The sequence below is a fragment of the Balaenoptera physalus genome (assembly GCF_965194825.1).
Source record: "Balaenoptera physalus genome assembly, chromosome: 1".
In the NCBI taxonomy this organism is placed as follows: domain Eukaryota; kingdom Metazoa; phylum Chordata; class Mammalia; order Artiodactyla; family Balaenopteridae; genus Balaenoptera; species Balaenoptera physalus.
In genome coordinates, this window is record NC_138882.1 from 178,908,547 (window position 1) to 178,929,130 (window position 20,584).

At 38.0% G+C, this 20,584-nt stretch overlaps 1 protein-coding gene across 5 annotated transcripts in view; it reads right to left on the reverse strand.

The window, feature by feature from the left end:
- The window catches only part of ZBTB40 (zinc finger and BTB domain containing 40), an 82,881-nt gene that overhangs the window by 43,865 nt on the left and 18,432 nt on the right, over nucleotides 1-20,584 (reverse strand). For 4 of the 5 annotated variants that reach the window (XM_082448570.1, XM_082448569.1, XM_082448568.1 and 1 more), the window contains exons 2-3: nucleotides 14,548-14,639; nucleotides 187-956 (exon numbers count right to left, since the gene is read on the reverse strand). In XM_082448570.1, the coding sequence (XP_082304696.1) occupies nucleotides 187-883 (697 nt within the window). In that variant the 5' untranslated portion in view covers nucleotides 884-956; nucleotides 14,548-14,639. The remainder of the gene's footprint in view (nucleotides 1-186; nucleotides 957-14,547; nucleotides 14,640-20,584) is intronic. The other variant, XM_082448567.1, reaches the window with a different exon arrangement.

A 20,584-nucleotide genomic window follows, 5' to 3' on the forward strand; every position in this document is an offset into this window, starting at 1 on the left:
CCACAGACACTTTTAAAAGAAGAATGTCCCAGTACAAGTACTGCATTGGATTTTGGTTTCCAATCTAACAGTTGTCTTTGATAAATTTATCAATGAAACAAACAAACAAAAACTCATAAAGATCACTGAATCTAGTAATTGACAACAGAAGGACAGATTACGAAACAACTATTAAATGAATATTACCTGGTTCTGGGCTTGCTTCCTTTGCCTCACTAAAGGTTTGTACAACAGGAGAAGGGGAAAAAACTTCAGCTGTCAGAGGAGTCTCCACTGGGGTGTCTGCATTCCCCTGAATCCCTTGGGCAGCACAAGGATCCACACTCATCTCTTGCACAACTGTTTGGATCACTTCCCCCATCTCGGCTTTCACAGGGCCCCCTGGAGGGGTGGAAACCTCCGGGGAAGAATGAAGCTCTCCAGCACCCTCGGAGGAAAGGATTTCTCCTTCAGGCTTCTCCAACTCCTTCCTGGATGACTCTGAGGATGGTGTGGAGACATCCCTCACCACCTGACCCTGAACAGAGCAGTTTACAAGGCTAGTTAGAAGGTTTTTACAACTAACAGCCACATCAAACATCTGTAGGCTGTCGGCTAAGGAGATGATTTTGGAGAAGTTGTGCTTGCCCACAGGTAGTTTGCCAGTGTACATCATTTCTAACAAGAGGGCAAACTCCTCGGGGCTCACGACAGATGCATCGATGGAGATGGTGTCTGTGTTGTCCAGCAGGGTTTTGAACAGGAGGCTGGCAGCAGCCAGGACAAGTTTGTGGGCCCTGAAGTAAATGGAACCAATGGAAATGGTGCAGTCACAGAACTGCTGCTCCTTGCACAGCGTGTAGAGCTGCTGCAGCAGCTGCCGGCTATAGTTGGGGAGCTCCATCGCATCAGCTCTGCCTGAGGACTTCCTTTCCTCTCTTCTTCCAGAATCACTTTTTGAGGATCAGCACTAGACCCTGGAGAAACCCCAAAAATGCCATGTTAATACTTCATAAGCACACAGGGAAATGCCCTGAATGAAATATTAAAATGAACAGGCAATTCACTGGTTCATTCAGCAAATGCTGCTGAATAGGAAGGGGTACTGTGCCAGGTATACTGAATTAATCATGATAATAAGTGGCATGGGTTTAACTGCATGAACAGGACTATGCTTAGTGTGTCATCTGGATGATCTCATTTGATCCTCACAAAAACTCACTGGAAAAGTACTGTATCCTCCCCATTTTATAGATGAGACTGAAGCTCAAAGAGACTGAGAGAACCAGCTTAAGGAAAAACAGCCATTAAGTGGCATGCCCATGTCTCACCGATTTCAAAGCTGTAAGTAACTACATTGCTAAATGCATTCTGCTCTCAAGTTCTCAGCCAAATGAAGGAGACATATATATATATATAAACAGATTTATAATACAATGTCCTCATATTACTTGACCTATCTGCAGCACTGAATACAGGTCGTCATTCCCTCCCCTTTAAAATGCATTTTTCACTTGACCCTGTGCTCTCTGGGTCCTTTGCTGGGTCCGCTGCATCACTTTGGCCTCTAAAGTTTGCTGTGCTCCAGGACTGTCATCTCACTTCTTCTCTCTCCTCTGATTCCATACCTTTGAAACATCGAAATGTTGAGAGCTTTCAGATTTATATTTCCAGCTCAGCCCTTTCCTCTGAACTGCAGACGCACACTTCCAACTACCTACTGAACATCTCCAATTGGAGGCCTGTTAGATTTCTTAAACTTAAATCCAAACTCCCCTGCCATCTTCCCCACTTCACAGCAATTCTGTCCCTTCTAGCTGTTCAGACCAAAAACCTAGAAATCATCCTTGACTCCTGTTTTTTCTCATATCCCTTACCCAATCCTTTATAAATCCTGTTGGCTCTACCTTCAGAATGTATCCAAAATCCAATCACTTATTACTACCTCCACTGGTTCTACTCTGGTCAGCCCAAGCCACCATCACCTTTTATTTGGATATTGCAACAATGTCCTAACTGGTCCCCCATGCCTCCACCCCTTCCTAGCCCTACCCCTACCCTACTCTATCTTCAACCCAGTAGTCAGAATGATCTTTTTAGCACATAGCCATATATGTCACTTTGCACAAAAGCCTCCATGGTTCCTGGTCTCAGAGTGAAAGCCAAAAGCCAAAATTCTTACTCTGGCTGTCATTAGCTCTAAAACCTCATCTTCTGCCTCGCTGCCCCTCACCCATTCTGCTGTAAGCACCACGCTTTCCTTGCTGATTGTGGAACACACTAAGCATATTCACCCGCAGGTTTCTTCACATGTGTACACGGCTCACTCTCTCACTCCCGTCAGGACTCTGCTCAACGGCCACATGATCAACAAGGTCTTCCCTGACCATGTTCTTCATTTAATTAATTAATTTATTTTTTAATGATTTAGAACATTTAATCCAATCTGACCATGTTCTTTAAATAGCAACCTCCTCTCCAACCTCAGAACATTCCATCCCTCTTACTCTATTTTTTATCATAGCCTACTGACACATGTTTTTACTTACTTATTATGTACCCCCCTTCACTAGAATATAAACTCCATTAGGGAAGGAACTTTTTTTTTTCATCATCTGCTGCATCCCAGTGCTTAAAATTCTGCCTAACACAAACATTGTTGGTTAGTTGGTGGAATGAATAAATGAATGGCAGGAAATGTAATGATAGAGATTTGTACTTAGAAGCCCAGTTTGGGGAATAGGGATATCCAAGAGTTAGAGTAAGGTTTTTGTGGAGGAGCTAACAGCTAACCTGCCTTAATAAATGAGCAGGCACTGATGAGGTGAAAAGAGTGGGAGAAAAAGGCACTCCAAGCAGGGAAGCCTGCGTGAGGCACACAGATAAGAAAACATCACATGGCAGGAAGGAGGTTTAGGAGGGGGGATTATAAGGAGTTCAGTGATACTGGAACATATAGAAAGGGACAGGGAGTATCAGGAGATGAATCTGGAGAGGCAGGCAGAGGTTCTGGCCACAGAAAGATACATGGGCCATGCTTAGGAGCTTGGATTTATCCTAAAGACAATGAGGAGTCAATGAAGGGTTTGAGGGGCTTTAAGCAGGAAAGTCACATGGTCTTTGACATTTGTCAAAATAACATTGGTTGACTTTGTTACCTTTCCACTCCACCACTATTCCTTATTTTCCCACATTTGAAACTGACAAATAAAAATAAAAATAAAAATGAAAATATTTCCTAGTTCTGGTTTCCAGGTTTCTGGTCTGGCATGGAAGGAGCTTAAAAGTCACCATTCTAACTTGACAAGTAAAAAGGTAAACAGATGGAAAAATCAACAACTCTTCTTAGCTCTGTCAGAGAATTGAGGTCACAGGGCAAAACTACTGCTCCCAAAATTGGAGAGACAGGCAGAGAATCACAACTTCTCAGAGCAGAAACCCACCAAGAGAAATCCATGGGAAGCAGTGCCAGAACAGGAACACTAAACCTAAGTTAACGAACTGATGGAGGCTCAGGGTGGACAAGTCTGAGAGTTAAAAACTCCAGAGGGACAAAGTCATAATTTTGTGAGTTTTAACTCCAGGAGCTCTACTGGGTACTCACAGTGAATACTGGGGGAAAATTCCCTTCTGCTTCTGGCAGGAGGAAGGAGAAAGTAACCATTTTAAAATATGACAGAGCATTCTGTTCTTCTCAACAAGGCCTAGAATCAGAAGAAACTATTTTACCAGAGTCTAACCTAACTGGAGGAAAGGAAATACCCAACTTCAGCCCACTCTAGCCATCCTGTACCACTTAAGGAGGTGGGGAGGGGGAGACTGAAAATTATCAGTGAAGTTCACAGTCCAGGGGCACAGACTTACCAAAAGACTGAGACCTAATAATAGGTCTATGAAATACACTTCCTCCCTTCACATCTTACCACCCCATCACTATAGGCATATTTACCACAGTTCCTTTCACCCAGTACTTTATGTCTACCTTTCAAGAAAAAATTACAAGGCATACTAAAAGGCAAAAAGCACACTTCAAAGAGACTGAACAAGCATCAGAACCACAGTCAGATATGTCAGGAATTATCAGACAAGGAATTAAAAAAAAAAAAAGATTAATAAGATAAGGGATTTAAAGGAAAAAGTAGACAACATGCAAGAACAGATGGCAATGTAAGCAGAGAGATGGAAATTCTAAGAAAGAATGAAAAAAGAAAAGCTAGAGGTTAAAAACACTGTAACAGAAATAAAGAATGCCTTTGATGCACTTACTAGTAGACTAGATATGGTTGAGTAAAGAATCTCTGACCTTGAGGATGTAATGATAAGAAACTTCCAAAACTGAAAAGCAAATTGAAAAAGGTCTGAAAAAAACAGAACCAAATATCCAAGAACTGTGAGACAACCACAAAAGGTAAAACACATGTGCAATGGGAATATCTGAAGGAGAAGAGAAAAAGAAACAGAAGCAATATTTGAAGCAATAATGACTAAGAATTTCCCCAAATTAATGTTAGACACCAAACCACAGGTCTAAGAAGCTCAGAACCCCAAGCAGGATAAATGCTCTTAATAACTATACTTAAGCATATCATATTCAAACTATAGAAAAATCAAAGTTTAAAAAACAAATCTTGAAAAAAGCCAGAGGAAAAAGCACCTTTCCTACAGAGAAGCAGATAGGAATTACATCTAATTTCTCCTCAGAAACCATGCAGGCAAGAGAAGAGTGGAGTGAAATATTTAAAATGTTGAGAAAAGAAAACAAACAAACTACCAACCTAGAATTCTACCCTGAAATTTTTTCCTTTAACAGTGAATGTAAAATAAAGACTTTCTCAGACCAGCAAGATTGAGGGACTTGGTTGCCAGTAGACCTGCCTTCCAAGTAATGTTAAAGAATTTATTCAGAGAGAAGGAAATGATAAAGTACAGAAATATGGATCTATGTAAACTAATGAATAGCACTGAAGAATGAATAGGTGAAGGTAAAACAAAAATTGACATAGATAGCAGTTTCATTTTTTATTCTTAACTGACATAGATAGCAGTTTGTTCAAAATAATAACATCAACAATGTATTTGATTATGTATGCTTATGTTTATACAGGTAACCCTTGAACAACACAGGTTTGAGCTGTGAAGCTCCACTTACATGTGGATTTTTTCAACACTAAATACTACAGTACCACGTAATCTGCAGTTGGTTGAATCCACAGATACAGAGGGCTCACTACAAAGTTATATGCAGATTTTTGCCTGTGCCAGGGGTCAGTGTCCCTAACCCCTGCATTTTTCAAGGGTCAGTTCTATATGCTTATGTATAAATGAAATGAATGACAGCAATAATACAAGGGAGAGAAGGGAAGAATTAAGATTATGTTATTATTATTATAAGGTACTTATAATACATGTGAAGTGGTACAGTGTCATTTGAAAGTGGATCTAGATTAGTTGTTAATCTATTGCAAACTATAGGACACCACTAAAATAAGTTTTAAAAAGAAGTATAACTGATATGGTAAAAAGGAGTGAAAATGGAATCACGTCAAATGCTCAATTAAAACTACAAAAGAATGAAAAAGTATGTTAGACAAAACTAGGAACAAAGAACAAGGGCAACATATAGACAACATTAACAAATATGGTCGATCAATGCTCTAAATATACTAATTAAAAGACAGATTGTCAGAGTGGATCAAAAAACAAGACCCACTCTGATGTTATCTACAAGAAACCCACTTAAAGATGCATATAGATTAAAAGTAAATGCATGGAGAATGATATACCATGTTAACAGTAATCAAAAGAAAGCAGGGGAGCTATATTAATTTCAGACAGAGCAGACTTTAAGTAAGGAAAAATATTAGGGATAAAGGGGAGTTACTTAATGAAAAAGGGGTCAATACTCTAACAAGACATAATAATCCTTATTGTGTAGGCAACTAACAACAGAGCATCAAAACATGTAAGGCAAACTGAAAGAAATACAAAGAGAAATAGGTGCATCACTATTATAGTTGGAGACTTTAAACACCTCTCTATTGGAAATGGATAGAGCCTAAAGGCAGAAAATCAGTAAGGACATCAATGAAGTTAATAGCACCATCAATCAATTGACTATAGACTACTTCATCTATAGCAGATTACATATTCTTCTTAATATCACATGGAACATTCAACAAGATAGACCACATTCTGGGCCATAAGTTACCCTTCACAAATTGAAAAGAATAGAAACCATACACTCTGTTCTCAGACCACGATGGAATTAAACTAGAAATCAATGACAAAAAGATAGCTGGAAAAATTTCCAAATACTTGGAGATTAAACAACACACCTCTAAATAACACATAAGAAGAAATCTTAAGACAAATTCAAAAATATTCTAAACTAAATGAAAATGTAAATACAACTTATCAAAATTTATGGGATGCAGCAAAAGCAGTGCTTAGAGGGAAATTTATAGCACTGAATGCATATATTAGAAAAGAAGAAAGATCTAAAACCAATAATTTAAGCCTCCTCTTTGGGATACTAAAACAAGAAGAACAAAGTAAATCCAAAGTAAGCAGGAGAAAAAGAAAATAGAGGACAAATAAATGAAACTGAGAAAAGGAAATCAAGAGAAAACAAACAAACAAACTTAAAAGCTGGTTCTTTGAAAAGATCAACAAAATCAATAAGCCTCTACCAGGCTAACTAAGAAAAAGGAGAGAACACCGATTCCTAATATCAGAAATGAAAGAAGGGACATCAGTACAGATCCCATGTACAATAAAAGGATAAAAAAGGAATAATATAATAATATGCCCACAAATTTGGTAACTTTAATGAAATGGATCAATTACTTGAAAGACACAATCTGCCAAAACTCACACAAGGAGAACTAGACATCTGAATAGGCCTAATCTATCAAAGATAATGAGTCAATAATTAATAACTTTCCAACACTTGAAGCAGCAGGCCCAGATGGGTTCACTGGTAAATTCTACAAAACAGTTTAGGAAGAAATTATACCAAATATCCACAATCTCTTCCAGAAAATAGAAGCAGAGGGAATACTTCTTAACTCATTCTATGAGCCTAGCATTACACTAACAGCAAAACCAGACAAAGACATTATAAGAAAAACACAGACCAAAATACAAAAATCTTCAACAAAATATTAGCAAATCAAATTCAACAATAATAAAAAGAATTTAACACCATGACCAAGTGGGATTTATCCCAGGTATTCAAGGCTGGTTCAACCTTTGAAAATCAGTAAATGTAATCCATTATAACAACAGGCTAAAAAAGAAAAATCTCATGTTCATATCAATAGAGGCAGAAAAAGCATTTGACAAAATCCACAAAATTCATGATAAAAACTCTCAGCTAAATAGGAATAGAGGGGAACCTCCTCAACTTGATAAAGAACAGCTACAAAAACCAACAGCTAACATTAGAGTCGAAGCTTTCTGCCTAAGATCAGGAACAAGGCAGGGATGTCTCATTTCACCACTGCTTTTCAATATCATTCTGGAATTCCTAGCTAAAAGGTATACAGACTGGGAAGGAAGGTGCAAAACAGTCTTTGTTCACAGATGATATGACTGTGATGAGATATGTAGAAAATCCAAAAGAACTGACAAAAAATTTAATAATAACAAGCAATAGCAGCAAGGTTGCAGGATACAAGGTAAATATAAAAAACTTAATTGCTCTCCTGTCTATCAGCAATGAACAAGTCGAATTTGATATGAAAACATTACCGTTTAATTGGCACCCCCAAAAAAGAAATTAAAAATGTGAAAATACTTGAGGATAAGTCTAACAAAATACATACAAGATGTATATGAGAAAAACTACAAAACTCTAATGAAAGATATCAAAGAAAAACTAAGTAAATGGAGGGATATTCCATGTTCATGGATAGGAAGACTCAGTAGTGTCAAAATTTCAGTTCTTCCCAAATTGATCTATAAATTCAACACAATCCTAATCAAAATCCCAGCAAGTTATTTTGTGGATACTGACAAACTGATTCTAAAGTTTATATGGAGAGGCAAAAGATCCAGAATAGCCAACTCAATATCAGGGTAGAGGAACGAAGTAGGAAGACTGACACTACTCAATACTCAACTTCAATACTTACCTACAAAGCTACAGTAACCAAAACAATGTGGTACTGGTGAAAGAATAGATAAATAGACCCACAAAAGTACAGTCAACTGATCTTTGATAATGGAGCAAAGACAGTATTTTCAACAAATGATGCTGGAACAACTGAACATCCACATGTAGAAAAATGAATCTAGATGCAGACCTCATAGCCTTCACAAATTTAGCTCAAATTGGATCACAGACTTAAATGTAAGAACACAACACTATAAAACCTCCAGAAAATAACATAGGAGAAAACCTAGGTGACCTTAGGTGTGGCAATGACTTTTTAGATACACCTCCAAAGGCATGATCCCTGAAAGAAATAATGGATAAGCTGGACTTCATTAAACTTAAAGAACTTCTGCTCTATGAATGATAATGTCAAGAGACTGAGAAGACAAGTCATAGACTGGGAGAAAATATTTGCAAGAGACATATCTGTTAAATGACTATTATCCAAAACATACAAGGAATTCTTAAAACTCAACAATAAGAAAACAACCTGATTAAAAAATGGACCAAAGACCTTAACAGACATCCCACCAAGGAAGAGATGCAGATAGCAAGTAAGCATACAAAAAGATGTTCAACATCATATGTCATAAGGGAATTGCAAATAAAACCTATTAGAAATGACAAAACCCAAATCACTAACAACACCAAATGCAGGTGAGGATGTATAGCAACAGGAACTGCTATTCATTGCTGGTGAGAATGTAAAATGGTACAGCACTTTGTAAGACAGATTAGGAGTTTCTTATAAAACTAAGCATATCCTTATCATACGATCCTGCAATTGTGCTCCTTGATATTTACCTAAAAAAACTGAAAACTTACGTCCACACAAGAACCTGCATGCAGATGTTTATAGCAGCTCTATTCATAATTGCCAAAATGTCTTTCACCAGAAAAATGGATAAACAAACTGTGGTACATCCAGACAATGGAATATTAGTGCAAAAAGAAATGAGCTATCTAGCAATGGGAAGACATGGAGGACACTTAAATGCATATTAGTAAGTGAAAGAATCCAATATAAAAAGTCTCTATATTATATGAATACAACCATATGACATTCTGGAAAAGGCAAAACGATGGAGATAGTCAAAAGATCAGTGGTTGCCAGTGGTTGGGAGTAGGGAGGGATGAATAGATGAAACATGGAGGATCTTGAGGGCAGTGAAATTACTGTGTATAAAACTACAATGGTGAATTCATGTATCATATACATGTCAAATTCCAGAGAATGTATGAAACCAAAAGTGTACCCTAATGAAAACTATGGACTTTGGGTGATAATTATGTATCCATGTAGGTTCACTGATTGTAACAAATGTATCACTGTGTTGTGGGACAGTGGGAGAGGTTGTGTGTGGACAGGATTATATGGGAACTCTGCACTTTACTCTCAAGTTTGCAGTGAACCTAAAACTGCTCTAAAAAATAAAGTTCATCTATTAAAAAAATTTTCCTTTTAGGAATGTAAATTGTCAGTACTAATCACCCCAAACCCTATCTATACCAGGTATAGATTGTAGAACACTCACGAATTCATATAATTTTTTTAAAGTTTACTCAAAGAGTAGCTTTGAGAACATCTAACCTTACTGTTTGACTATAGTTTGTTTTAATATCTGTGTTATAAAAATGCATACTTTTTAAAGATAAACTGTGGCCTAGGAGCTGACTTGTTGTTGAAATAGTAGTAGCAACAGGAGCAGGAATAGAATATCTCCCGGTTCTTGTGGAAAACAGAAAAAAAAGTTCTGTAAGATTTAAAACAGGCAAAAGTAGGAGCTATCTTTAGAAAAAAAGGAGGTAAGTCTGAAAATTTGTAAATTAACTTATTTTAATATCTGAGAAAAAAATCAGAACAAGAATTCAATTTGCAAATAACACAAAACTACTGAACAGGCACTGATGTGGTTTTTCTAAAGAACAAATGATATCAGGAGAATATGATTTTCTTCCTAAGACAAGACATAGGCTCTATGGATTACAGTAAATCAAAAGACTTATCTGGACATAAATCTTTTCAAACAATCCTATTAATAAGGAACACATTATTGGGATTATATTTTTAGGACAAACTAAAACTTACTTAAAATGTTGCTTTGGGGTCATTTTTCTGGTCATTTTTGGTCAGTCTTTCATCAGATTAAAAAATACGAAGAGCCACCAATGATCCAGAGGGACATATTTTGAGCATTAACTACAGGATTGTGATCAGAGCTACTTCATATTTTTCTTGACAACTAAATTAGATAAGAAAATAATAGAATAATTGTAACAGAATAAGCAACTGAGCAAGGTTAAAAAAAACTGAACAAAATTATGTGGTTTACCAATATATAGATACTAAAAACATGATTATAAACTTGAGCAATAAAAGGAGAATGGGGATAGTTAAGGCAGAATAAATTCAAAGGTTACTTAATGAATGTAAGCTGGTAAAGTTAAAAGTTGAAATTTTACTGAGATTAATAGGAATACTAATTAAAGGAAAGACTTTTGGCAAAATGGCACACTGAGCTGATGTAAATGGACCTTTTCCTCCCACTTCACACACAGAAATGCTGGATAAAATGTAACAAAAATGTTTTAAAAATATATAGTCAAGCTAGGGCTTCCCTGGTGGCGCAGTGGTTAAGAATCCGCCTGCCAATGCAAGGGACATGGGTTCGAGCCCTGGTCTGGGAAGATCCCACATGCTGTGGAGCCACTAAGCCCGTACGCCACAACTACTGAGCCTGTGCTCTAGAGCCCGTGAGCCACAACTACTGAAGCCCACGTGCCTAGAGCCTGTGCTCTGCAACAAGAGAAGTCACTGCAATGAGAAGCCTGCGCACCACAACGAAGAGTCACTCGCCAGAACTAGAGAAAGCCCGCAGGCAGCAACAAAGACCTAACGCAGCCAAAACTAATAAAATAAAATAAATTAAAAAAAATATATATATATATAGTAAAGCAAAAAAAAAAAAGGAAATCCCAGGTACCTGAAATGGAAGTGACATCAAAATCAAAGCTGAAACAGTAAAGTGGGAGTTGAGACCATGATGGCCCACAGGGGTTTCAAACTCCAGTACAGGCCCTAGGCTTGGAGGAGAAAGCATTAATGTTCACATGGAGACTGGAAATATAGCTTCAGGCAGGTAGAAGGTGGGGGAGTTGGAACTGAGACCCTTGCACAAAGCCCAGAGCCTCAAACACCTATCCCTCCTTTATATGCAGTCTGAAAAATCTCTGCTCACTGGTTCAGGGAAACAGAATAAAAGTTGCTAATTATCTGGGCCTTGAGTAGAAGAAAAGGCACCCACAAGAAATCTAAAATGTAGGCCTATGACATACAGAGGTGAAGGATCCAAATTTATATATTATATCATATAAGAATCTTGGGCTGAGAAATTAACAAAAATTGGTCTTTGACATGCAGGAGAAAAAACCAGAATACTTTCAAAACCCAAGGCACAGAGACTCTCACAGGAAAAAAGAAAAACATAGAAAGAAATGAGCTCACTATTACAAACCATATGAGGAAGACCTGAATGTGAAAGGTAAATTTATAAAAGCTAACAGTAGAAAATGTCAGAGGGTATCTTTGAAGCAGGGGTTGGGAAACTTCTTAAACATTGCCCCAAAAGCTTAAAAAAAAAAGATGAATATGATTATACTGATATTAAAGGTTTCTGTCAAAGAACTCTTTAGTCTATAGACATGATTAACAGACAATGGACAAATGGTAGAACCAGGAGATATCTGTAAAGTTTAAAGAAAACAAGGAGTTAATATCTAGAATACATAAGAAATTCCTGGAAACCTTAGGGAAAAAAATCCAATGGGGAGAAAAATGGGCAAATGACATAACTAGTCAATTCAGAGAAGGAGAAGCTCACTTAACTGGCTAACAAGTAAGAGTAGTTGTTACAATAGCAGTAAAAGCAGATGACATTTATTATATATTCAGGAAGTGCTTATTACATTCAGGAATATGCTTTACATATATTAACTCATTTCATTCTCTTAACAACCTGATGATGCAGATGCTGTTATTATTCCCTTTTACTGATGGGGAGACTAAGGCCCAGAGAGGTTAAGTAATTTCTCTAAGGTCTTACAGTAACATGTGGTAGAATATAAATTTGAATCTAGAGTAAAACTGGTGGCATATAAATTGATATAGCTATTCTGGAAAAACACTCTGGTAATATTTAGTGAAATTTTCTGTGCATATATGCCTTGTGGCCCAAGAATCATATTTCTGGGTACATTTCCCAGAAAAGTTCTCACATAGGTTCATAAGGACATATGGCCAGAAAGATCACTGGGCCATTGTTTTTGGTAGCAGGGAAATGAGACGTAATTTAGATGTCTGTCACAAAAAGAATTTAAGTAAATATGCAGAATGTATACTATGGAATATAGTGCATTAGAAAGAAGTAACAACTGACTATTCAGACAGAAACATGGACAGATCTTAAATACCCAGTTGAGTGAAACAATAACAACCAGAATGAGATCTAGAGCATAATGCCATTTATGTAAGTTAAAAACAGGAAAACAAAACAATGAATAACAATAAGGTAAAGCTACATTGTAGCAAAAGACATTTTATCAAATACATTAGAGTAAGTGCTATAAAGGGGAGGGAAATAGGAATAGGGGTCGGAGGTGAAGGAGGAAAAAAAAATCAAACGAGAAGGGCCTTGACAAGATAGATGCTAGAGTGTCTCAGATGAGGAGGATTCCTGTGCCACCCCCAAAAGGCAAACAGTAAAAACAAAAAGTCACATGAGGAAATGAATCACCACAACAGAAAGACATAAGATGCAAGAAAGAGCACAAATAGCATCTCCAAGAATTGAAAACCCTAAAAATTATAGAATACTATGAAAAATGCTACAAATTAATTGTTTCATTTTAATAAACAGGCAAAATGAAGGGAAGCCATAATGAAAGAAAAAGATAATATGAAAAAAGAATAGGCAGATGTGAAAAAGAGCCAAAAGAACTTCTAGGAATAAAAGTTAAGTCACTGAAATTCATCTATCAATGAATTAAACAGATTAGATACAGCTAAAGAGAAAATGAGTGATTAGGAAAAGAAGTCTGAGAAAATTACTCAGAAGGTAGCAGAGAGGTAAAAAAAAAAAAAAAAAAAACCCCAAAAAACAGAAATATGAAAGAGAGGTTAAAGGACATGGAAAACAGAATATGAAGGTTTCACATGCATCTAAATAGGTGTTCCGGATAGAGGTAATGAAGAACATGTGGGAGAAGCAATTTGAAGATATAATATCTGAGAATGTTCTAGGATTAAAGTCAGACATGAGTCTTCAGAATAAAAACTCTGAAGTATCAACAACACTGAGAAAAAGAAATTGTAAGCAAACCAAAAGAAAAGATTATTACTTAATCAAAGAAGATGGTTTGACTGGTACAGACTTCTCATTAATAACAATAGATGTCAGAAGAAAATGGAGTAACAGTTTTCAAATATTAAGGAAAATAACAATCAACCATGTATCTATATACAAGTTGAAATAAAATCACCTTCAAACAAAGATAAGAGGCTCAGAGACTGTCACTGAAAGAATTACTATAAGAAGGAACTTGAACCAGAAAGAAAGGATAGAATGTAAGAAAAAATAGCAAGTAGCAAGCAAAGAAACTGCTAAACGTATCCACTAGAAAAGTTAAAATCAGAAAAACTGATAATACCAAATGCTGGTGAGGATGTGGAATGACTAGAACTTGCATACATTACTGCTGAAAGTGCAAAATGGTACAACTACTTTGAAGAACTGTGTGGAGGTTTCTTATAATAAAAGATTAACCATCAATACAAGCAACAACATGGATAAACCCTAAAAACAGTATGTTAGGTCAAAGAAGCCAGGCACAAAAGGGTACATATATATGACTAAATCTACAGGAAAGAGACATACAGACAAAACTAATCTATAGTGATAGCAACCAGATACTGTAGTGGTTGTGGAGGTTGTGGGGTGGTGTGGGGGAAGGGAATTAAACAGGAAGAAACACAAGGAAACTTTCTCGGGGAATGGAAATGTTCTGTACCTTATTTTGGATGGTGGTTGAAGAGTAGATATTTGTCAAAACTCTTCAAATAGAATTCATTGAACTGTATGTTAATTATATCTTAATAAAAAAGAAATTAAGAAATGTGTTTTAAAATGCACTGGCTATTTTAAAATGGATATGGGAAGGGGAGGTTAAAAACAAAGTAGAATAATGACAACCATAGTAGCTACCACTTATTGAATGCTTACTATGTGCCAGGCACTGTTCTAAATGCTTTGCATCTATTAACTCATTTAATCTTTTCAACAACCCTGTGAAGTAGGTACTCATCCCCATTTTACATATAAGAAAATGTGGCACAGAGAGGTTATATAACTTACCTAAGGTCACACAACTAGTGTGTGGCAGACCTGGGCTCCAAACTCAGGCAGTCTGGCTCTGAGGTCTATATTCTTAAAAATCCATTGCCTCTCTGAAATTAAAAATCAACAAGAACATGGAAGATGAGAGACGGAGAACTAGAGTTAGGATGTTCTAAGAGTCAAGGGGATGACAAAAATAATGATTAACTTTAGCTTTTAGCCTAAGTAAAGTATGTATGTTAACAGGTAAGGATATAAGGGAACAGAAACTGAACAAATATTTGCAAACAAGAGGTATAAAAGGGAATTAAGAAAATGTGATTAATACAATAGCAAGTGGAAAAGGGGGAAAAGAAAGGCAAAGAAAGCGTGGTAAATAGAAAAAAACTTAAGACAGTAGAAATCAGTCCAAATGTATAGTAATCACAATAAAGAAGCAGATTAAACTTTCCTGTTAAATGGCAGAGATTCTCTGATTGGATTCTTAAAAAAAACAGCCATATGCTACTTATAAGAGAATTAACGTGTAGGTGTGTTTACACTTAAAACAGTGCCTAGCACGTAGTAAATACTATATGTGTTAGCTGTGTTATTATTACCAAGAAAGACTGAATTTTCCTCATTAAGTAGTTTTGAAACTAGCCATCTGACATGACAGCTAAAGTACCTACCTGTAAATAAACAGTTAAACTATATAATCTTTGTAGACCACTTTCAGGTACAGAATACTGTTATTAAATAAATCTAATATATAATCACGAGGGATACATTAGTGATTTGGGGGCTACTGAAATGTACTATAGAGGCTAAACTACACTTTGTTGATCGCACAACTAAAATGTAAAAGCCTCTAACATATATTTTACTGTTTCCCCCTAACTCCCTTTGTAAGGAAGTTAAATGGAGGGGAGAGAACATAGCACTAAATATAATGTCACGAAAGCGTGCTTTTCAGAGTTAAGAAACTACAGTGGAACACAGCATGTTGGAATCTTTAAGTCTTCTAGACTCCTGTATAGAGGCAACCTAAATTATGTTATTAAGCACTTAACTGAAATCACTAGGCTTGGGAAAAGTGTCAAAGGTCCCAAGGGAAGAACATTTAAGCAACAAAAGAGCACCAGAAAGATGGATGTTCCTCAAAGCAACAATATTAAAGCCTCAAGAAAAGACTATACTGATATAGAATAAAGATACTTAGAAAGAAAAAACTTAATTGGCTGAACCAAGTGCTGCAAAATGACCCAAAACACAAATGGGAATTCAACACAAAGTGGAAACTAGGCCAGTGTTCTAAAAGAAGCACAAAGATTTTATTTATTTATTTAAATTTTTATTTTGTCTACTTCCAAAAAGAATCTGAAAGTTTGAGGATTCTTTAAGTTACAAAGAAACAACAGTTACTCACAGGGGGAAAAAAAAAACCCCAAAACCAGAAAAAGCACAAGTGAGAACTTAAGTCAGAGCTGGTAAGAAACATGGAATCCCTTCGATGAACAAGAAGGAAAGTAACACTCAAGGCTTACAGTCTCTTATACACATCAGTTAATTAAATAGATGTTCTGAAATCCACAACTGCTGGCAATATCCTCAGCAAGACACTCAAACAAAAGACTTTGCTGCCACTGCTGAAGGGTAAGAGACTCTTTTCTGGGCCTCAGGAACTGGACCTGCCATTCCCCAATTTACTGTACTTATTTCCCCATAAGTCTTCAGCCAGCAATACACATATGTCAACTAACAACTATTTATGGGTCAATTGCCTACCAATTACTCAGCCCACTGCTAGGTGCTGTGTGGGAGCCAAGTGAAGTATAAAACAAGGTCCTTGTTCACAGAGAGCTTGTAATAAAGCTGACTCAACTTATTTCAACTGGAATGACTGAAAACAGAAGTCTTAAAAGGACTCAATCCACAAGAGACAAGAAGAGGGAAAGGAAGAAGAGAGAAGGGAAAAAAACAGATTGATCCCAGTGAGTGGAAAGGAAAAGGGAAGGACTGGAGTTGGTAAATGCAAGTTAGGTACAATTTCAACAGGTAAGGGTCAAAAGGGAGGGAGAGTGCTCTGGAATCATGTATGTGCATAGGCAGTTAGCACTGGACCCATTGGAAAGGCACTGGAAAGCCCTCCAGTAAGTTGCTGCCATCATTATTATGGACACTGGGCTGGCTAGGGTGGGTCTCCAAAAATGCCCATGTAAGAGGAAATGTGGAACACTAGGCTGTCTAGGTTAGGGAGGCCAGAAAATGAGCAGAGGAACTTAACCTGCTTTGAGGGAGGAGCTTCTGAAATACAGCACAATTAAAGCAGAGGTATTCCAGTGACAGATGGCATGGTCTAATAGGGAAAAGTGACTAGCAATGGGAAGGAAGAACAAGCATCCTATATATATTGTCTAATAATAAATAAAGCTCCATAGGAGCAGAAGTTGGACACACATCTGCCTAGATTTCTATATCCCAATACCCAAGAAAGAAAAGCCATCCTAATACTTGATCAAGGGTCCTCCATTCCAGTTCTCCTAACAATTCTGCACTCTCCTCTGGGCACATCTATCTCATAGTCCGAGACATCTCTCATATGGCCTGGCTCAATGCAACCTTATCTGCTTAAAGTTTGTTTTGTTTTGTTTTTACTGTTGCTATTGATAATCCCTATCTCCAGAATATAATCTTTACTTCTCTCTTGATTTCTGGGCTCTGCTGGAACCAGAGAGCTGGAAGGGACCTTGGAGAGCCCTATTCATTGCTTTCAGCAAACAGAAGTTCATTACTTTATCTATCACGTACTCTTGTCGAATGACCAAATGACCTTAGTCCAATCCCTCACCTTTTTAACAGAGGAAACTGAGGTCCTGAGAGGCTGAGTTGCTCTTTGATCCGAGTCAGCTTTAACCCCATGGCTATTTAGTATCTCACAAACAACCAGAATCAGGTGAAATAACAGGCACTCTCAAGTAATCAGAGCAAAGATCACACACTCAGAGACAAGAAATGGGGCATGTGCTACACACAAAAAGATGATTTAAAATGTAACGTATCTAAGGAATCAGCTAAGTTAAAAGAGAACCACTAGCAATTATTTCTGAGAATGCAAGGAGGATTGGTGAGGTTAGAAAAGGGTGACCGTAGCTTTTAGCAGGCCCACATTGCTCAAGTTCAAAAGCAGCTGTCATTTGGTTTCTTCTCTTACCCTGCGGGCCTGAAAGGCAGCAATATATATAGTGTAAGGGATGCAGATTTTTGTATTTGATACTCCTGGGTTCAGGTAGCACCTTTTTATAGGTATTGTCACTGTTGTTTCTAATATTATTATCATCACTATCATCATCATTCCATCCCAAATGCTAGTCTACTACTGTTCCAATCTTCGAGATTTGTAGCAATACCTGAACGGCCTGTGTGCTTTCCTAAGGTACGTTCTGGTCATTGGGAAATCCAGGTAGCCAGAACAGCTCTGAACAATTTCAGTACTGAAGATTCTAAAGCAGCTGAATCGGCCTAAGAGTCACCTTTGGGGATTTGGGAGGCTGCTTACCGAGCTCTATGGTACATATCAAGTAGGGATAATACCTTGCTATATTCTGGGATTTACACCTCATCCTTCCATTTACCTTTGTTTTACAGATGAAGACTAAGGCTCAGGGACGTTAAATGGCTTGTTAAGGGCCACAGGGCTAACGAGGGGCATAACTTAGCCCACGTCTCAATTCTCAAGCCATAGTTCTTTTCTCTATAATGTGAAGGCCTCACTGGAGGCCAAGACTTAGCTACCACTTCTGCAGATTATTCTCCCTCCCAAGGGCTCAATAGCCATTAAGAAGTATAGCTGTCAACTCTTGGTTACTTAACAAGTACACTTACAGTCTCACCCTGAGGGGAACTGTTTAGTGAGCCAACCACATCCACTGGCCCATCGGCTCAGGAGACTGTACTTTTCTCAATTACCAATTCATGTCTCGTGAAGAGAGTTAGCCGTAATGGTATCCTGCTCTCTCTTTTCATATTGTATCAAAGATATTATTTATCAAATAATCACAAGAGCTACTAATAAGCACATTTTACATGTTACCCCCTTTAATACTAATAACCCAGCAAGACAGTTAAACCCAATTTATAATTAAGTCCCAACAGTGGAGGGGTTAAGGAACAGGCCCAAGATCACATACAAAATCAGTAGAGGAACTGAGATTTTTTTTTTTTTGAGGAACTGAGATTTTAATCCAGTCTAACTGAGCCTTTAAAGCTCATGCCCTTCTACCCACTAGAACAGTTTCTCATACTTTAGTGTGCATAAGAATCACCTGGGGATCTTGTCAAAGAAAAGATTCTGATCCAGGAGGTCTGCAGTGGGATCTGAATTCTGCATTTCTGATAAGCTCTGGGTTGACTCAGATGTTGATAGTCCAAGCAATCCTCTCTGAATAGCAAAGCACTATACAGCATCGCCTGTTCTCAAATCACATTTTTTCACATCTAATTATTATCAAATATGTTTTAAGCAACGCTTCACCTCTAAAAAGTTCCAAGTCATCCTCAAAGCCTTCCCTTTTGCACCTGCCCTTGCTCCAGTCAGAACAGCTTTAAGAATAAAGCCTACCACATACGGAGGATTCTAATAACCAGGCCTTAGGTAACCAGCTCTGTGGCCTGGCACCAACCAACACTCCTTTAGGATGCATTCCAGCAACCCGGACTTCCAGGGCTAGACAAGCTTCCCTGGCTGCTGCCAAAGTAAATGGAGGTCAGACTGTTCCTGATCCAAAGTGGTCAACTGAACCTGGATAAGCCCTGGCAGGTCCTAGGATGGTACAGCCAATCAATAAATGTATGCTGAACTGGACACAGTGAAGAGATCTGGGCTCATGACACCATATATGACCTCCTGTGACATTTCCATTCTAACTACTACGCCCATCTGTCTCCCCCCACAGAACAGAACAACTCTGCTTGTGTTCCATAGCGTTCCATACCCAGATCCCCTAAAAGCTGTATCGAACAGCATTTCAAGGCCTATCTTCTCTTTGGTGGTATAAAGTCTAAAGATTAAGCCTTAATATTATGTGCTGCCTTGACAGCTGGTAAAATCAAGAAGGCCTCAAATGTCCTTACCACAAATTCCAGTACCCATTCTGCTCCCGTGGACAAGGTCCCCTAGCCAAACAATCCTCCTTATCAGAGGGGCCAGGCACTGTTCCTGTTTATTCCTGGGTAGTGGGTTTCAGTTCCCTGCCAGCCCCCAAAATTATTCAAACAAGCCAATCACATCCTCTGGCATAAACCAGAAAGCACCCGCCTTCTTCATACTACAAGCCTGCCTCCCACAGCCCCTGGTTGTTAACTCTGCTCCTGAGTACACCCTCTGTGTCCTCCTCTGGGGCTGTGAGTATAAACTGCTTTCAGTCTCATCTGCCAGTGTCCAATGTTGTGTGCTTAGCCATCCCCACAACCCTAGGGTAGGAATCCCTCCCTCATCAACGAGGTGAAGAGGAGGTGATTAAAACATCGTTTTTTGCCCAATCCACTGATCTCTGCTCTTTTTCCTATCCTTGAATCTCTTGAATGCCTTTGGCAAGGTCATTAACTACTCTATGATGGTAATGATGTTCAGCATTTGTTCTAAGCTCTGTCCATACATTTTCCCACTTAACTCCCCAAACATCCCTATGAGGTAGACACCATTATTATCCCTAATACACAGATGAGGAAACTAATGTCCAAAAAGGTTATGCAACTTGCCCAAGACCATACAGGTATTAAGTTAGAGCAAAGCTCAAATGCAGATCTACCTGGCTCCCTGTTCTTAATTACTACCTTAGTCTTGAGAGGATTTCTGGGCTCAGTGCTATCATTCCTCAACTCCTCTCACAGACAGAGATGTGCGGCTAGATGCCCTGACAGGATCACCTGCATTTGAGATGCCATGTCTTTTGCTGGTCTCTGCTAAAAGATGGATGGAAATGCGTATCTGGGAAACAGTGCTATTGGAACAGGCCAGCTGGCTTGCCAGGAAGAGACTGGCAAGAGACTTCCCTCGACGGCTTGAACTTAATTT